The 13,742-nt window shown below is 33.6% G+C and overlaps 1 protein-coding gene across 1 annotated transcript in view; it reads left to right on the forward strand.

Moving 5' to 3' along the window:
* LOC122796911 (ATP-binding cassette sub-family A member 13-like) overlaps positions 1-13,742 on the forward strand; it is a 3,979,956-nt gene that overhangs the window by 3,597,121 nt on the left and 369,093 nt on the right. The window contains exon 35 of the mRNA XM_044065669.1: positions 8,861-8,995. Within this exon, the coding sequence (XP_043921604.1) occupies positions 8,861-8,995 (135 nt within the window). The remainder of the gene's footprint in view (positions 1-8,860; positions 8,996-13,742) is intronic.

Below are 13,742 nucleotides of genomic sequence, written 5' to 3' on the forward strand. Positions count from 1 at the left end.
AAAACTGGGAAATGACATCCCAACAGGATCATTATTACATTTAAAGGAAACTGCATTTCATAAACAGATCCAAAGATGTATAAATATAAATACATGAAAATATTAAATATTTATAAATAGACTAAAAGTGTAATAAAACATTCTGCGTCACACTATATAAAACCATTTGAAACACATATAAGATGAATTAAATTAAAAAACATCTATAAGTGCTTAACAAATGCAGGAAACTATCTCCCCATTGCCTTTAATTTTAGAAGGCAAGAAATGGAGAGACAGTCATTCATAACTGGCCACTGGCCAGCATTTAAATTAAGTTGCCATGTTAATTCTTTCTTTTCTAAGAAAAGGGCCCAGGGGCCACCCCTTTCATCATGGTCAAGGACATCCAAAATAAAGAATTTAAACGAATGTCCTTGTTTTTCTGTACAGTGTTTAGCAAGGGCATTTGTGGGTTTGGTAAGTCTTATGTCCATCAAATGTTCATATATTCTGTTTTTAAATTTTCTTTCTGTTTTTCCTATGTAAAAACATTCACAGAGGGAACAGACTGCACATTACACCACCCTTTTATTGAAGCAATAGACCCTCCTGTTCAATTGCACTCTAATTTTGTTCTATTATTCTCACACCTTAATATGACCACAATGTTCTATGCTTGGACATGTGTTATTAAGGAAACTAATAGGTTTAATACTACAACATTTATTCCAGTGTGTTCACAAGTTCACAGAGAAGAGAGGACTTCATGTTAGCTTTATTTCATATTACAGAATGTGTTCAGGTTTCTAATGTTCTGTTGTATCTGTTGTGTTAAGTTAATCTGGCTTTACTGATTTTTTTTTACTAAATGAAGTCACAATGCAGTGCCCCTTTGGCACTGGACTACATTTCGATTGTCATACCCCAGGAATCTAACTTCAAGTAAAGGTACTGAGTTACAAAGATAAGCATTCTCAAGGGAAACAAATCATTTCAATTAGCTGATATTTTGCCATGTGAGTATCACTATGTCCCAGCTTTGAAGATATTAATGCCATTACACTGTCACAAATAAGAGTCTGCAGGAAAAGTATCTGTCTTCAGATTTCTTTTAAAGCCTTCTAATATGTATTGTACCTTTCATTTTGTTATCTCACCAATGGGCAGTTATACATATGAGGAGTCAGCAATGAAGAAATTTTGTGTAAATATCAAATTTTTCATCCAATCTGTTGAGGAAGGTAAACAGAAATTTGGAAGTTGGTGTACAGTTACAGAATTAATGGCCACATACCTGCATACAGTCAATTAAATGTTAATTTCTAGTAAAAGTGGCATTTCCCTTACTATCTCATATTGTGCTTAGTATTGTTTTCATACTATACTTGAAATGGCTTCCTAAGTAACTATTTGGTTGTTTTCTTTAATGCTTGGCTTTTTTTCTCAATTACCCACTGCCATATTTTCTGTGTTGTCATTCTGTACTTGTTTGCAAAGAAATAGTGTACTATAGTTTCCCTTTGTATTTTTCAGACTCCATAATGTTGAGTTCCAAAATTTAAACGAATTAAATGCAATCAGGAGGAAACATATACCAAGTCTTAAACTGTTATATCTTAGAGGATCCTCCCTTTTCTAAGACACAGCACTCTCAGGGTTATTATAGAAGTGGTGAGGACAGAGTCCTTATACTGGGGATGCATAAGGTGTAGTACCCTAATCCCCCGGTAAAAAACAATGCTTCTGATATGTAACAGTATTTCTTTGTTAAATGGCTTTGCCATAAATCATGGTTAAATAGCATTCTCATACCAGCTCACTTACCTTGTTATTTAATAAAATGTTAATTAGTAAATGAACATGTAAGGAATGCAATGAATAAAAATTAAAGTATACCTAACTTTGATGTTGTCTAAGTTTTCTTTGAATTGCCAGTAGTTGTTTAAGGGCTATGTGTGCACGTCAGATATTAAAGAAATCTGCCTTAAGACCATTATAAGGCCAGAACATCTGTATTTGTTTTCAGCTTCCACTTAGTGATGTTTAGACATGCACTGGCATTTCTCCTAAATAATATCCCTCTGCCTGCTTAAAAAGAGACCTGAGGACATTATTAACATATAGCTATCAAGACAATATTTGCTAACATAACTAGATAAATAAGTGGGTACATCACAAAACTGTGATGCCAGTTTTCTCTTTCATTATTACATTGTGCAAAATGATTACCTTTTACATAAATATGCCTATTTTATAGTAATTAACATATTTATAATGGCATGGGTGATAAATATTTAGAACATGAATATGGAATAGGTTGTCTAGAGATTTATCTTTTATAGTCTTCATGTGAACTCTAATTAAAACTAAAATATAATCTATTTTAAAAGAGTATCACATCATATTATTTAAGATTGTGCAGCTGTTATATTATATCCTGTCTTGTGTCATGTCAGTAGCGCAGTAGGTAGCACACTTACCTTTGGTGCAGAAGGCTGTTGGTTACATTCCCATATCAGGTAGCTTGTGCTGCAGTGCAGCATAGGGGTTACATTCCCACATCAGGTAGATTGATTGCTGCAGTGCAGCATAAGGGGGGGTTACATTCCCACATCAGGTAGATTTCTGCAGTGCAGCATAAGGGGGGGTTACATTCCCACATCAAGTAGATTGACTGCTGCAGTGCAGAATAAGGGGGTTGCTGCATTCCTGAGTATGCTATCCTTCCAATGAGATGTTAAACCAAGCTCCCATCAATTTGAGTTGGTGGTAGCTCAGGTGGATGTAAATGATCCCGTAACACCTAGTGAAAAGATTAAGGGATTCTTATTTACATTTACAGCACATAGATTTACATATTTTCAGAAAAGAAATAACATCTCATACTTTAAGTCACCATTGATTACCACCATTGATTATACAGATCCATACTCTTTCTTACATAACCACCACTTGATTTTCTTTATAATGTTTGGTAAAATCCATTTACCATTAAACATGACCTCATTTAACCTTTCATTCCAAATCATCTAAATTATACCAAATATATTTTATCCACATTCTTAACATATTCTTTACTATGCTGTGTATAGAAACCATACTAAGTCATGCCCGTGTTTGTTTATAATCCTACAACTCCTTAGCTTTAGTGTTTTCTATTATTTTTTTCCATAAATATTTAACTCTTTTACATGTTAAAAAAAGTTCCATTTTCTCCAATTCCCCACAGTGCAAACAAACTCTCTCATCAACTTTTTTATAAGGCATATTTCCTTTAACAGGTAGCTTATTAATTTGTAATTTCAATAAAAAATCCCCATAAACAACATTTAACATACACCATTTATTCATTTGAGTTATAACTTAAATTTTTCTTCTGCTAAATATTCTCAAGGAGTCATACAATAATTTTGTCTCATAATATTATTTTACCAGCTTTTTATACTTTCATCAGCTTTATCTATCTGTAACTTCCACACTTGTATTTTATCCTGGTACCTTCTTATTTCTTCATTTTTCCATTCATTTTTTCCTTTCCTTTTCTCTTTTATTCATTGTAATTACCTCAGATTATGTTTTATTTTTCTTTAAATATGTTTATTACTAACTTATTTTATTTGTCACGTATCCCTCTCAAAATCTTATATAAATTTGAAGATGCTCCTTACACTATTGGGTTCAATAAGCCCAACCCCCCAGTATCATTTTCCATGTACAAAACTCCTCTTTTGACTGGATTTAATCTGGCTCTCCAGATAAACTGAAAACTAGTTTCAATAAACTGCTTCTCCATATCTCTTGAGAGCATATGTGTACCAGTTAAGTATGATATTTTCCACATCCATATTGTATTTATTGAATGTACTTTTTGTTTAATGACAAGCTATGCTTACTCCACATAATCTTAAGCCTTTTTAGACCTCACAACATTTTCTCCCATTGCTCCTTTATTATGTCATACTCTGCAAATTCAATTTGTAGAGCTGATATTGTTTTCCCAAACAGTGCACCTCTAAATTCTCTATTACCAACTAAACCTTTACATATTTCTTTGTTAATATTCAATCCAATCTCTTGTAATCTATTAAATGCATATCTAATTACTTTTTTCAATTGCTTTCCATTTTCACTGTTAGCATTATGTCATCAGCATAACACAATAATTGAATAGTTTATCACAATTTCTTTAATATATTTAGTTTCATCCAGTTCTTCATTTAATCCTTTTATTACAGTATTCATAACTATTAAAAACAAAATTCCACTCATTGGGCATCACTGTTTCGCACCTATTCTCATCTTTATTCCTTCACTAAAGCAATCATTTACTAAATTTTTAATATTGATGTTTTCTTATACTGCTTTTCATACATGTTGATTTTTAAACTAAAGTTGTATTTCCCCCATTAATTGTCATAAAAAGTATGCTCTATTGAATCAAATGCTTTATTTATATCAGCCATTATTATTTTTAACTCTGCTGGTCCATTCATAATATCATCTACTATTTCCCTAAGTATCATTAATACTTTTTACTTAATTTTTTGTGTTAGTTTCATAAACAATTTATAGTCACAATTATTCAACAATATAGGTCCCAATTTATTATTTCCTCCTTTTCTCCTTTCTTCCATACAAGTCTGTTCATCCCTTCAAATATTTTCTTCATAAATTACCCCATTATTTAACCAGTCATTAAATAGTTGTATTAATATTTCTATTTGTAATAGCATTAGCTTTATATTCATCTGATATGCTATACTGTCTAATCCAGTTGTATCCACATTTATACCTTACATTACTTTATCCATTTCTGCAAATGTAATCTGCTGTTCCAGTTCTTTATTTCTTCTGAAAACCATTTTACCTTCCACAAACTGTTCCTTTTAATGCCTTTCCTTTTACAATTTATTTCACATATGTAACTACAACATCCATTACTTTTAGATTGCTCCTTCTCAATTATCCCATTGTTACTTTCCATTTCTCTCACTATATCACCATACCGTCTTTACTTTAGTACTCAGATATGGTGATATCTCTTCCTTCTTTTCCTGTAAAAAATATTTTTATTTATATAACTCTTAAATTTTCTCTTGATTTTTCTGGTAAATGTCTTTTTCTTTCCTATAATAAGTCATTTTATTCCAATCTAAATGACTTAAAACATCCTTTTGAATTTCCCATACTCCTTATCTTTTCATCTTTTCTCATTTTCCCACATAAAATATATGTTTTTATATTTCTTTTTAAATATTAGCCACCATTCTGTCCAGTTCTTATAAGAAAATCTCATTACTAAATGATACTCCCATAAATGTTTTTCTTCCTGACCATTCTTGTTCCATTCTTTTTTTTCTTTAATTCTCTTAATACCCTTATCTATCTTAATATATTCTCTGTTTTCATCTGTCTCAATCCATATTGCTAAATCATCCAAAAAACTGTATCTACTACTTGTTCCTTGATAACTGTTATATTTTTAACAACAAAAAATAATCTATCTCTGTCTGAAATCATCATCTCTGATATGTGTTTTTACTTAAATTCCATAATTTTAAATTCCCATATTTTACTATTGCTTCTATTACTTTCTTATCAGTCTTATATTTGTGTTTTTTTATTTCTTAAGTTGCAATTACAATCTCCTGTTATTATAATATCCATATTTACTATCACATAATTGAATAGATCAGAAAATATTTTTTTCTTTTCTTTATATAACACATGCATATAATGTTATTATTCTATACACTTTCTTTTCCCATCTGAAATCTACTACTATCAACCTATGTAATTTAACTAAAGTATAATATAGAATCTGTATTCCTTTTCTATATAATACAGCAATTCTGAACAACTGTCATGTCCCAAATTCCTTAATGATAACAACCAACCAGAGTATTTCTGTTTGTTCTCTTTCTTCTTTATTTAAAGTCCTAATATCTTCTAGTGCTATGTCTACATCACACTTATTACACCATTCTATTATTCCAGTTCTCCATACTATGTTTTAATACTATTAACATTAATCAATAATATTCTAAGATTATTTCTTACCCTTTTTTCTTTTCTGATGGAAATTATTATAATTATCCATTTCCTTTCTTTTTAGCTTTTATTCCCAACTCCTGAATTTTTCTTTTATTATGTTTAACTCTTTTCCCTACTGTATTTTTATTTTTAACCACTTTCCAGTTTATATCTTCTTCACCACTAATCTCTGTACAACTTTCACTTTAGCCTTCCCCTTTTTACATATTATCTAAACTTTCTTTTTGATCTGCCCCACTACTTTCTCATTCCTCTATTTGTTGGTCTAGTTGTAATATTTCATTGTCATTTCTATTTTCAATTTCACATTCCACCCTCCTCTCTTTCTCACAGTTCATCCATACATGGCCTGTTTGTTTACATTTATAACAGATTTATTGACAGTTTTTTTTTTTTGCATTATGAGCAATTTCCCCATACAAATAACCTATCTTCTATCACAATTATTTACAAAATATCCCTCTTTCTCACAAAAAAACATGTATTTGGTTGCCCTCAATACCTAACAACAGCTCTATTTCCATCAACATTAATGATACTTGGAATATGTACAATTTTACCATTCTGTAGTTTCACAATTACATTACAATCCCAAACACCTCTTCAAAGTCCCCTGTTATCAAAAATGTTGGAATGTCTTTTACTTCATTATAAAAGTTCTTAAATAAACATGTTTTAACAGTATCTCTTTCAGTCTGTGTCCAAAACTGTATGCTGATTTTTCTGTGTTTCTCAAAAAAATGTCTTAACTATATGACTGTTCCATGGATACATGTCTTTTTTTCCTCTATACTTCTTTAGAAAAAAATTCTAAAACTTCAGCAGTCATAAAAGAAAATATCATAATGTGTCTCTTTACTTATTAAAATAAATGGTCTTAGCTCTTGTGCTTTTATGCCTAAAGGCACAGCAGTCTTTCCCTATACCTCATACCTGCCCAAATCAATTTCTTCTTTACATTGAATTTTTATGAAATACTGCTTCATTTCCACTTCATCAATTTTCTTACTTTCTTTGTCTGTTGCTTTTTGTGTCCCTACTATCTCTGCAAATGATCCCTTCTTTCTTTCTTGTCTGCTGCTCACCTTCTACATTATTTTACCCCATGAATCTTCCTTTCCTGCCTCTGGTTCACTCTGCTCCAAGAAGTTCTCCAGTATATCATCCAACAACCCCCCCAAATGGATGGTTGTAATTATAATTTCAAGCTCACTCTTTAACCCTTCCAACAGATCCTTTCAGAAGATTCCCTCAGAGTCTTCCTTCTGCTCTCCCTTTTCAATAATTTGAATAACATTTTCTTCTCTCATAGAATAAAACATCTCTGCAGAGCCGGCATTCGCCTCGGCTCCACTTCCTTCTGTTGCCATCTTTGTGCACCATTCTCCCAGACACATCCACACTTGGAATGGAGCAAACTCTTGCACTTGTTAGCCATACATGCTACATGTTTCATAATGAATTAGGGTATGTTCTCTGATGCCATGTCTAAATTTCCTGTAGAAATAGAAATGCCACCTCAGATCTCCCCTGAAAAGAGGCTAATAGCCTAGTGGAATAACCTGGCCAAGAAAGGATAAATCAATAAAATAAATAAGAAAAAAATCTCTTGGCTTTCTGGCAGTAAACCAGGAAGTTCTTTTTTGTTGTTGTTTAGTCCTATTAATTTTCTTTGCTGTACTGATCCATCTGCATCATACTTAAGTGGTTAATATTATTTTGCAGTTGTTACATGGCAACACAGTATGATGTGTTTTTTTACACTGACATGATTTCATTTTGTCTCCTTCCATAATGCACTCCATGTCCCTATTATATGGTAAGTAAGCAAAGGTTTGAATTGTCGTATTTCACTGACTTATAATGTCTATGCACTGAATATCTACTTTGTTATACAGTCAAGGAAGAGAATATCTATTTTTCACATTTTTTCAGAATATTATTAGTAGAAAGATTCCAAACAGTCAATATTATTAATATTATTACTCTGTGTAATTTAAATTTAACGTGAAGCTTTTCTCCCCGGGCCTCCACTGAAAATGGGTTTCTCACCCAGTGGACTTTCCCGGTCAACAAATGTAAATAAATAAATAAATAATGTTTTACTGGAAAAAGTTTATGAGTTGCATGCTTTCATCAGATATCCACCTGTCACATACTCCTTAATGTTTCTACATAGACTTTACTGATAGTTTTCACTACTTTGTTTTTAGATGCACCTCCTCTCTCCCTCATTTCTTCCCTTTTTTCATCCCACCAAGAGTACCAGTATATTCCTGTGATGTACCAGATGATGAGACAAATACAAAAAAGAAATCATTTAAAATTTCACATCCAAAACAATATATGCATATGTTGCAAAATTAGAAACAGACAGCAAACCATGAAACAGATACTTACATTTTGATTTGTTCACACGTGGTAGTCTTGGGGTGGATTAAAGGTAGAAAAAACAAAAATCAATGTTTAAAAAGAAGTGTTGTCCTTAGGATGGATCTGTGCTTTAAGACAATGAACTCTTAATGAGCTTCACCTGATTTCTTTTGGTGGCACTTGTGTTCATTGTCAATCAGGCATTTCACTTCAACAAACCATTGCTGTGTTGATTAGGAGGTCTTACTGCATTTAGAATCAACACTAATAAAGTAATGTGTTATGAAGGTGGTTTTGTTTGGCATTTAACAAATGGGCAAATATCTATTTTAAAGTGAGATTGTCAGCTTTTGAAAACTGATCAGCATGTGGTTTCTGGGATTCAAAGGCTGTTTTCCTGTCACTGATAAAATTACATGTGCTAAGAAGTATTATTTCTCTTTTCCTTCAGGTAGCTGGTGACCTTGTTAGCCGTTTACATCTCAACTTGCACATTCACAAGTTAGTGAAGACATACAGTGGTGGAACTAAAAGAAAACTTTCCACAGCTCTTGCTCTGATTGGAAGACCACAAGTCCTTTTACTGGTGAGAAATACATTTTTGTAGATTTCATTTATGTTCTGTTGTCTTGTTTATTGTTGTACATAAAAAGACATTTTAAGCTTTACATGTATGTAATGAACACATTTATAAATATAACTTTAAAGGTGCATTGAACTATGTAGAATTTAAAGCCAAATATCAATTCAGTCGAGTGTCCTATGATTTGGTAAACATGTTGGTACTGCAATAGGCTCACTAAAATGGAAAATGGTCAAAATATTGTAGATAACAGAGTCTGTGCAGTTCATACATATTCTACATTCAAGAACATAGTGTGTGTGTGTGTGTGTGTGTGTGTGTGTGTGTGTGTGTGTGTGTGTGTGTGTGTGTGTGTGCGTGTGTGTGTGTGTGTGTGTGTCTGTATGTGTGTGTGTGTGTGTGTGTGTGTGTGTGAACTATACAAATCTATCAGTGTAAATAAAAACCTTTATGCAGTGAGTTTTGTCCCTAAAATCAAATTCTGTACTTATCGTCTTGCTGCAAATAGCTAAATTGTTATGTTGTCAAACACTTCCTCAGCCTGACTTTGTGAATCAAAATGTAATAAAATGCACTATCTTCTTGTGTACTAGTAAAACAATCCCGATGCTCATGCTCCATATATAAAATAAAATATAATAAAATAAACCGCATTCTGTAATGTTTCTCGCAGATCCGATGAAACTAGATACAAGTAGGAAGAGTTTAGGTTCACAAATCTGTAGACATTATATACGGTGACAGTTTGTAATATTTTGTATAGTACACATCATGTTAAATGTGCCCAGAACTAAATCTGGAATTCAAAGTGAATTTATTTTAGGCTGGACATTGGCAGAGGGTGTCATTATCATATCTTCAGCTTCTGAATTCCTATGGTAAATAATAATTTGTTTTACACCTGCTGTCAAAATGTAAAAACAGATGCAAGATTAAATTATCCTAAAAGTTTATTCTGTAGTATATGAAAAGAGACAGCCTATTTTTTTATCTTGCTGACTATGTGTGATTGATGTCCATACTCCTCACCTTTCTTGGACCTGTACAGAGCAGCTCTTTCACAGTTGTTTCTTACAAACAAGCATGTGAAGGGTCAAAAGAACATACATCAATCAAGTACAGTGAGCACAGCAGCAGAAGACAGTTCAATTAACTGTTTTCACACTCCAGAATATATAACCTTTTTGAAGGTATAACAACTCTGTGATTTCTGCTTTGATTGCACAAAGTGGCACTACAGTTAACCTGTTAAAGTGGGAGATGTGCAGACCTTTGCTTCTCAGTGCTGACAGTGTACAGAAATATATACACTGAAGGCAGAAAAGGATTACATCAGAAGGCTATGGATGAGAACACTCAATTATTCCAAGATGGTTTGTCACTGAAACCTTCAAATGTAAGGCCTTACCCTTCCCAGCTTTAACACCAGCCCATCTGCTGTAGTTGAGATTTTACCATTTAAGAAAGAACTCAGCACGTCTGGAAGAACAAGACTGATCATACAGGCAGCTGTCATGATTGTTCAGTACTGTTAAATCTTGAAAGTTACCCCAGAAAGTTGCATGGAGCTTTTATATAACAAGGTTGTTATCGCCATTCAACATAGTGATTTAGGTTTTCAGGCACCTAGGGCATGATGTTTTATATATTAATTTATGTTAACCAAGTAAAGTATGCTATACATAACTTATAATCCATTACTGGCAAGCCAAGCAGACCTAGTCTATAAAAAAAATATGTTCTTAGATTTACCTATACTAAATCAAATTTATTCATTGTTAATTGTGGCTAATCATTTTTTTTATGTTGAGAAGTGTAACTTGAAAATGCTAAGAAAAGAGAAAAATATTTTTGAAGGGGGGAAAGCCCCCTGCACCACCAAGGGAGGACAGCCTAGACTCCCTTACCTCTGTGTACTAACTCCGCCATCACACAACAGTAGGTACAAGTAAAAAAGAAAAAGACACAGCAACTCACCCTCATCCTTCTCAGTACAAGCCATTGTGGAGTATAAAGCCTCAATTAAAATTACTCTACTATACTTATCAAGGTGTAAGATAACCTGCCTTACTTATGATTCTAAGTGCAGTTCTTTATATCCGATTAACTGTGAGACACTATCAGGATATTTCAGAGAAAAAAATGGAAGAGGCAATATTAAATCAGTATTTTTTCACTAACCTTCAATGCTGTAGCATATAATTCCTAAAGTGAGGTGCATCATCTGTTGTTAAGACTAAAATGCAGAATAAGTGCTTCTCAGGATGATTTTAACATATTCAGATTTGTCTTTGCAATGTCCAGTTCTTCTTTATTAATAGCTAAGGCATATCTGTATTCCAAGAGTGAATGAATCTAAAAACATGGTTAACTGAGTTTACTCTTACACACCTGTGAAAGGCCACAGTATGATACAGTATTTTGTTCATCCTTTGTTGACCAGGTTTTTGAACTAGGCTGGCGACCTTCTTTTAGGGAGGAGATGAGAGATGGTATTTCTATTGTAAGGGAAAATGTGGCCAAGTCACTTCCCCTGTGTTTTTATTAGGGACTGTGGGATCTTTGACATTTACATGAGCTCCCTCAATTTATTATCAAATTCAAAGGATTACACTACCCTCCCAATGCTGTATTGCAAGATCAGCAATCCAGTCATCTGGAGTGGGAATAGAACCTACATTCTTCTGGTCTTCCATCACCAAAGGCAAATGTGGTACCTTGTGTACTACTAACACTGGTAAAGTTTCACTTTGTCAGCAGTAGGGAAATAGAGAAAAACACAGTTGTTATGTGTATCCACTGTACATCATGACAGTAAAATTCCTTGCATAACCTTTTTTCAACACTACAGATAGCCAAGCTATAAATAGCAATCAACGCTTATATGAAGGAGTATGTGTGCCTAAGCTAACCAGAAGACTGTGCAGTGTCAGGTATATTATTTCCATGATGCTTCAGTGCCGTAACTTACTATACAATGTAAGTATCGCACAGTTGTTTTGCTGGTGTGGACCATAGCAAAAAGTGCTAGATGTATGCTTTTGTGTGTATGTGTAAATGTGTGCATGTGAGGGGGAAGGGAGTATTTTTAAGGACTTATCTCCTTTTTAATGATGGAATGAGAGGATTTCCTGAATGCAGCCAGGGTTAGCCAAGTTTCATTAGTGAATCTGGACTACTTGAATTATTCTGGGAAAGGTGGGAATTAACAGTAATTTGAGTCAGGGGAAGGGAATGCAGTTTTCAACTAGGCTAGGGTTATAATATTTGGTAGAGACTAGGGAGTCCAGACCATCTGGATCTTGAGTAATTGCACAAATGTATGGAGGACATGCAAAAAAGCAATCTGCAGTGGTATTGTATATGTGTTGACCCTGACTTGCACATGCAACTTGCATTATTGTCACAGCACTTCAGTTGTGGGCAAAGATCTATGGAAGGACAAAGGAAAAAAAATCTAAACAATCTGAAGATGTTACCTCATATATGCCTGACTCTTACCCAAGCTAGCCATACAGCCAGACAGTAAGGGAGTGTGAGAGTCAGAAAAGTGAGAAATGATTTTGATGGTTGTGAAGAGGAAGACATCAATGGAAAAGAAAGAAAAAACAGAAACAAATGTTTATGTTTATCTTAAAAACTAAACAAAAACAACAATAAAGTACTTTCATTTATACAGTTGACATTAGCAGTTGTGATGTGTTACATGCTAGGATTTGTAAATTGATCCTTTTATATTTGATATGTAATCCAAGCAAACAGTGTAATGACTTTCTGATTTCTTTATGCTCCACCCCCCCAATACATGCCAATTATTGGTTCCCTCTTTGACAACTATCCTTTTCATTCCTCTTACCTAGGTGGTTGCCAAGCAAAGGGGCCATCACTAAGACGGCTATCGGGATAGTTTTTGTGTTCATAAAACCCTTGCTGATTCTCAATGTTTGTTCTCCTGGAGGGTTTATAATGAACATATTACAGAACTGTCATTCTCTGCTATGATTGATGTAAGTCTCTACATGTGACTGCTTTCTAGAATGAACACTTATTGCAGATTTCTCCAGTCTCCAACAGAGATATTGTGCAATGCCTGTGCCTCAGACACAAGACCAGCTTCCCCCAAGAGGGGAGTGGCTGCAGCCGCTTTACTCATGGCCCCCTGGCAGTTCCAAGTGTCCAAGTTGTTAGTCAAATTCAGGTCACTTGGGTCATTGCCTGGGATTTATCCCTGTACAGAGAGTTGGGAAGACTACGTGAATGCTGAGTAATGGCATAGATGTTGCATATAAAAGAATGTGCAATGTGTATTAATTTACTGATGTTGAAAGCATCATTCATTAAGAGGCCCTGTGAAGATTTTCAGTCTTCCTTATAGCTTTTATAACAGTATTGCTTGATAACATGTAGTTCACAGTTATTTATGGATTTGTTTATTTACATTTGCTGGATGGGATTGCCAAACTAGGATGTCCCTATTTTAGTGGGTGGAGTCCCAGAGTGCAGAGCTCCACGAACATTAAAGAGCACAAAGGCAGTATACATCAAGGACATCTTACAGATATCAGGAAATACCATACAGTATGCTGAAGAACTGTGTAAAATTTGGCAAGTAATACATTTTATATATAGATGGTAAATACTGTTTTTATACATTATTGGTTATAAAGGTTATCTGAGAACAATGTGGTAAGATCTATTCAGATGTCAGATGATATTAACTTAAATAGTATTGCTCTAAAGCATGTGTAAG

This window comes from Protopterus annectens, chromosome 3.part0 (genome assembly GCF_019279795.1).
Source record: "Protopterus annectens isolate FY-2018-M chromosome 3.part0, PAN1.0, whole genome shotgun sequence".
Taxonomy (NCBI): domain Eukaryota; kingdom Metazoa; phylum Chordata; order Ceratodontiformes; family Protopteridae; genus Protopterus; species Protopterus annectens.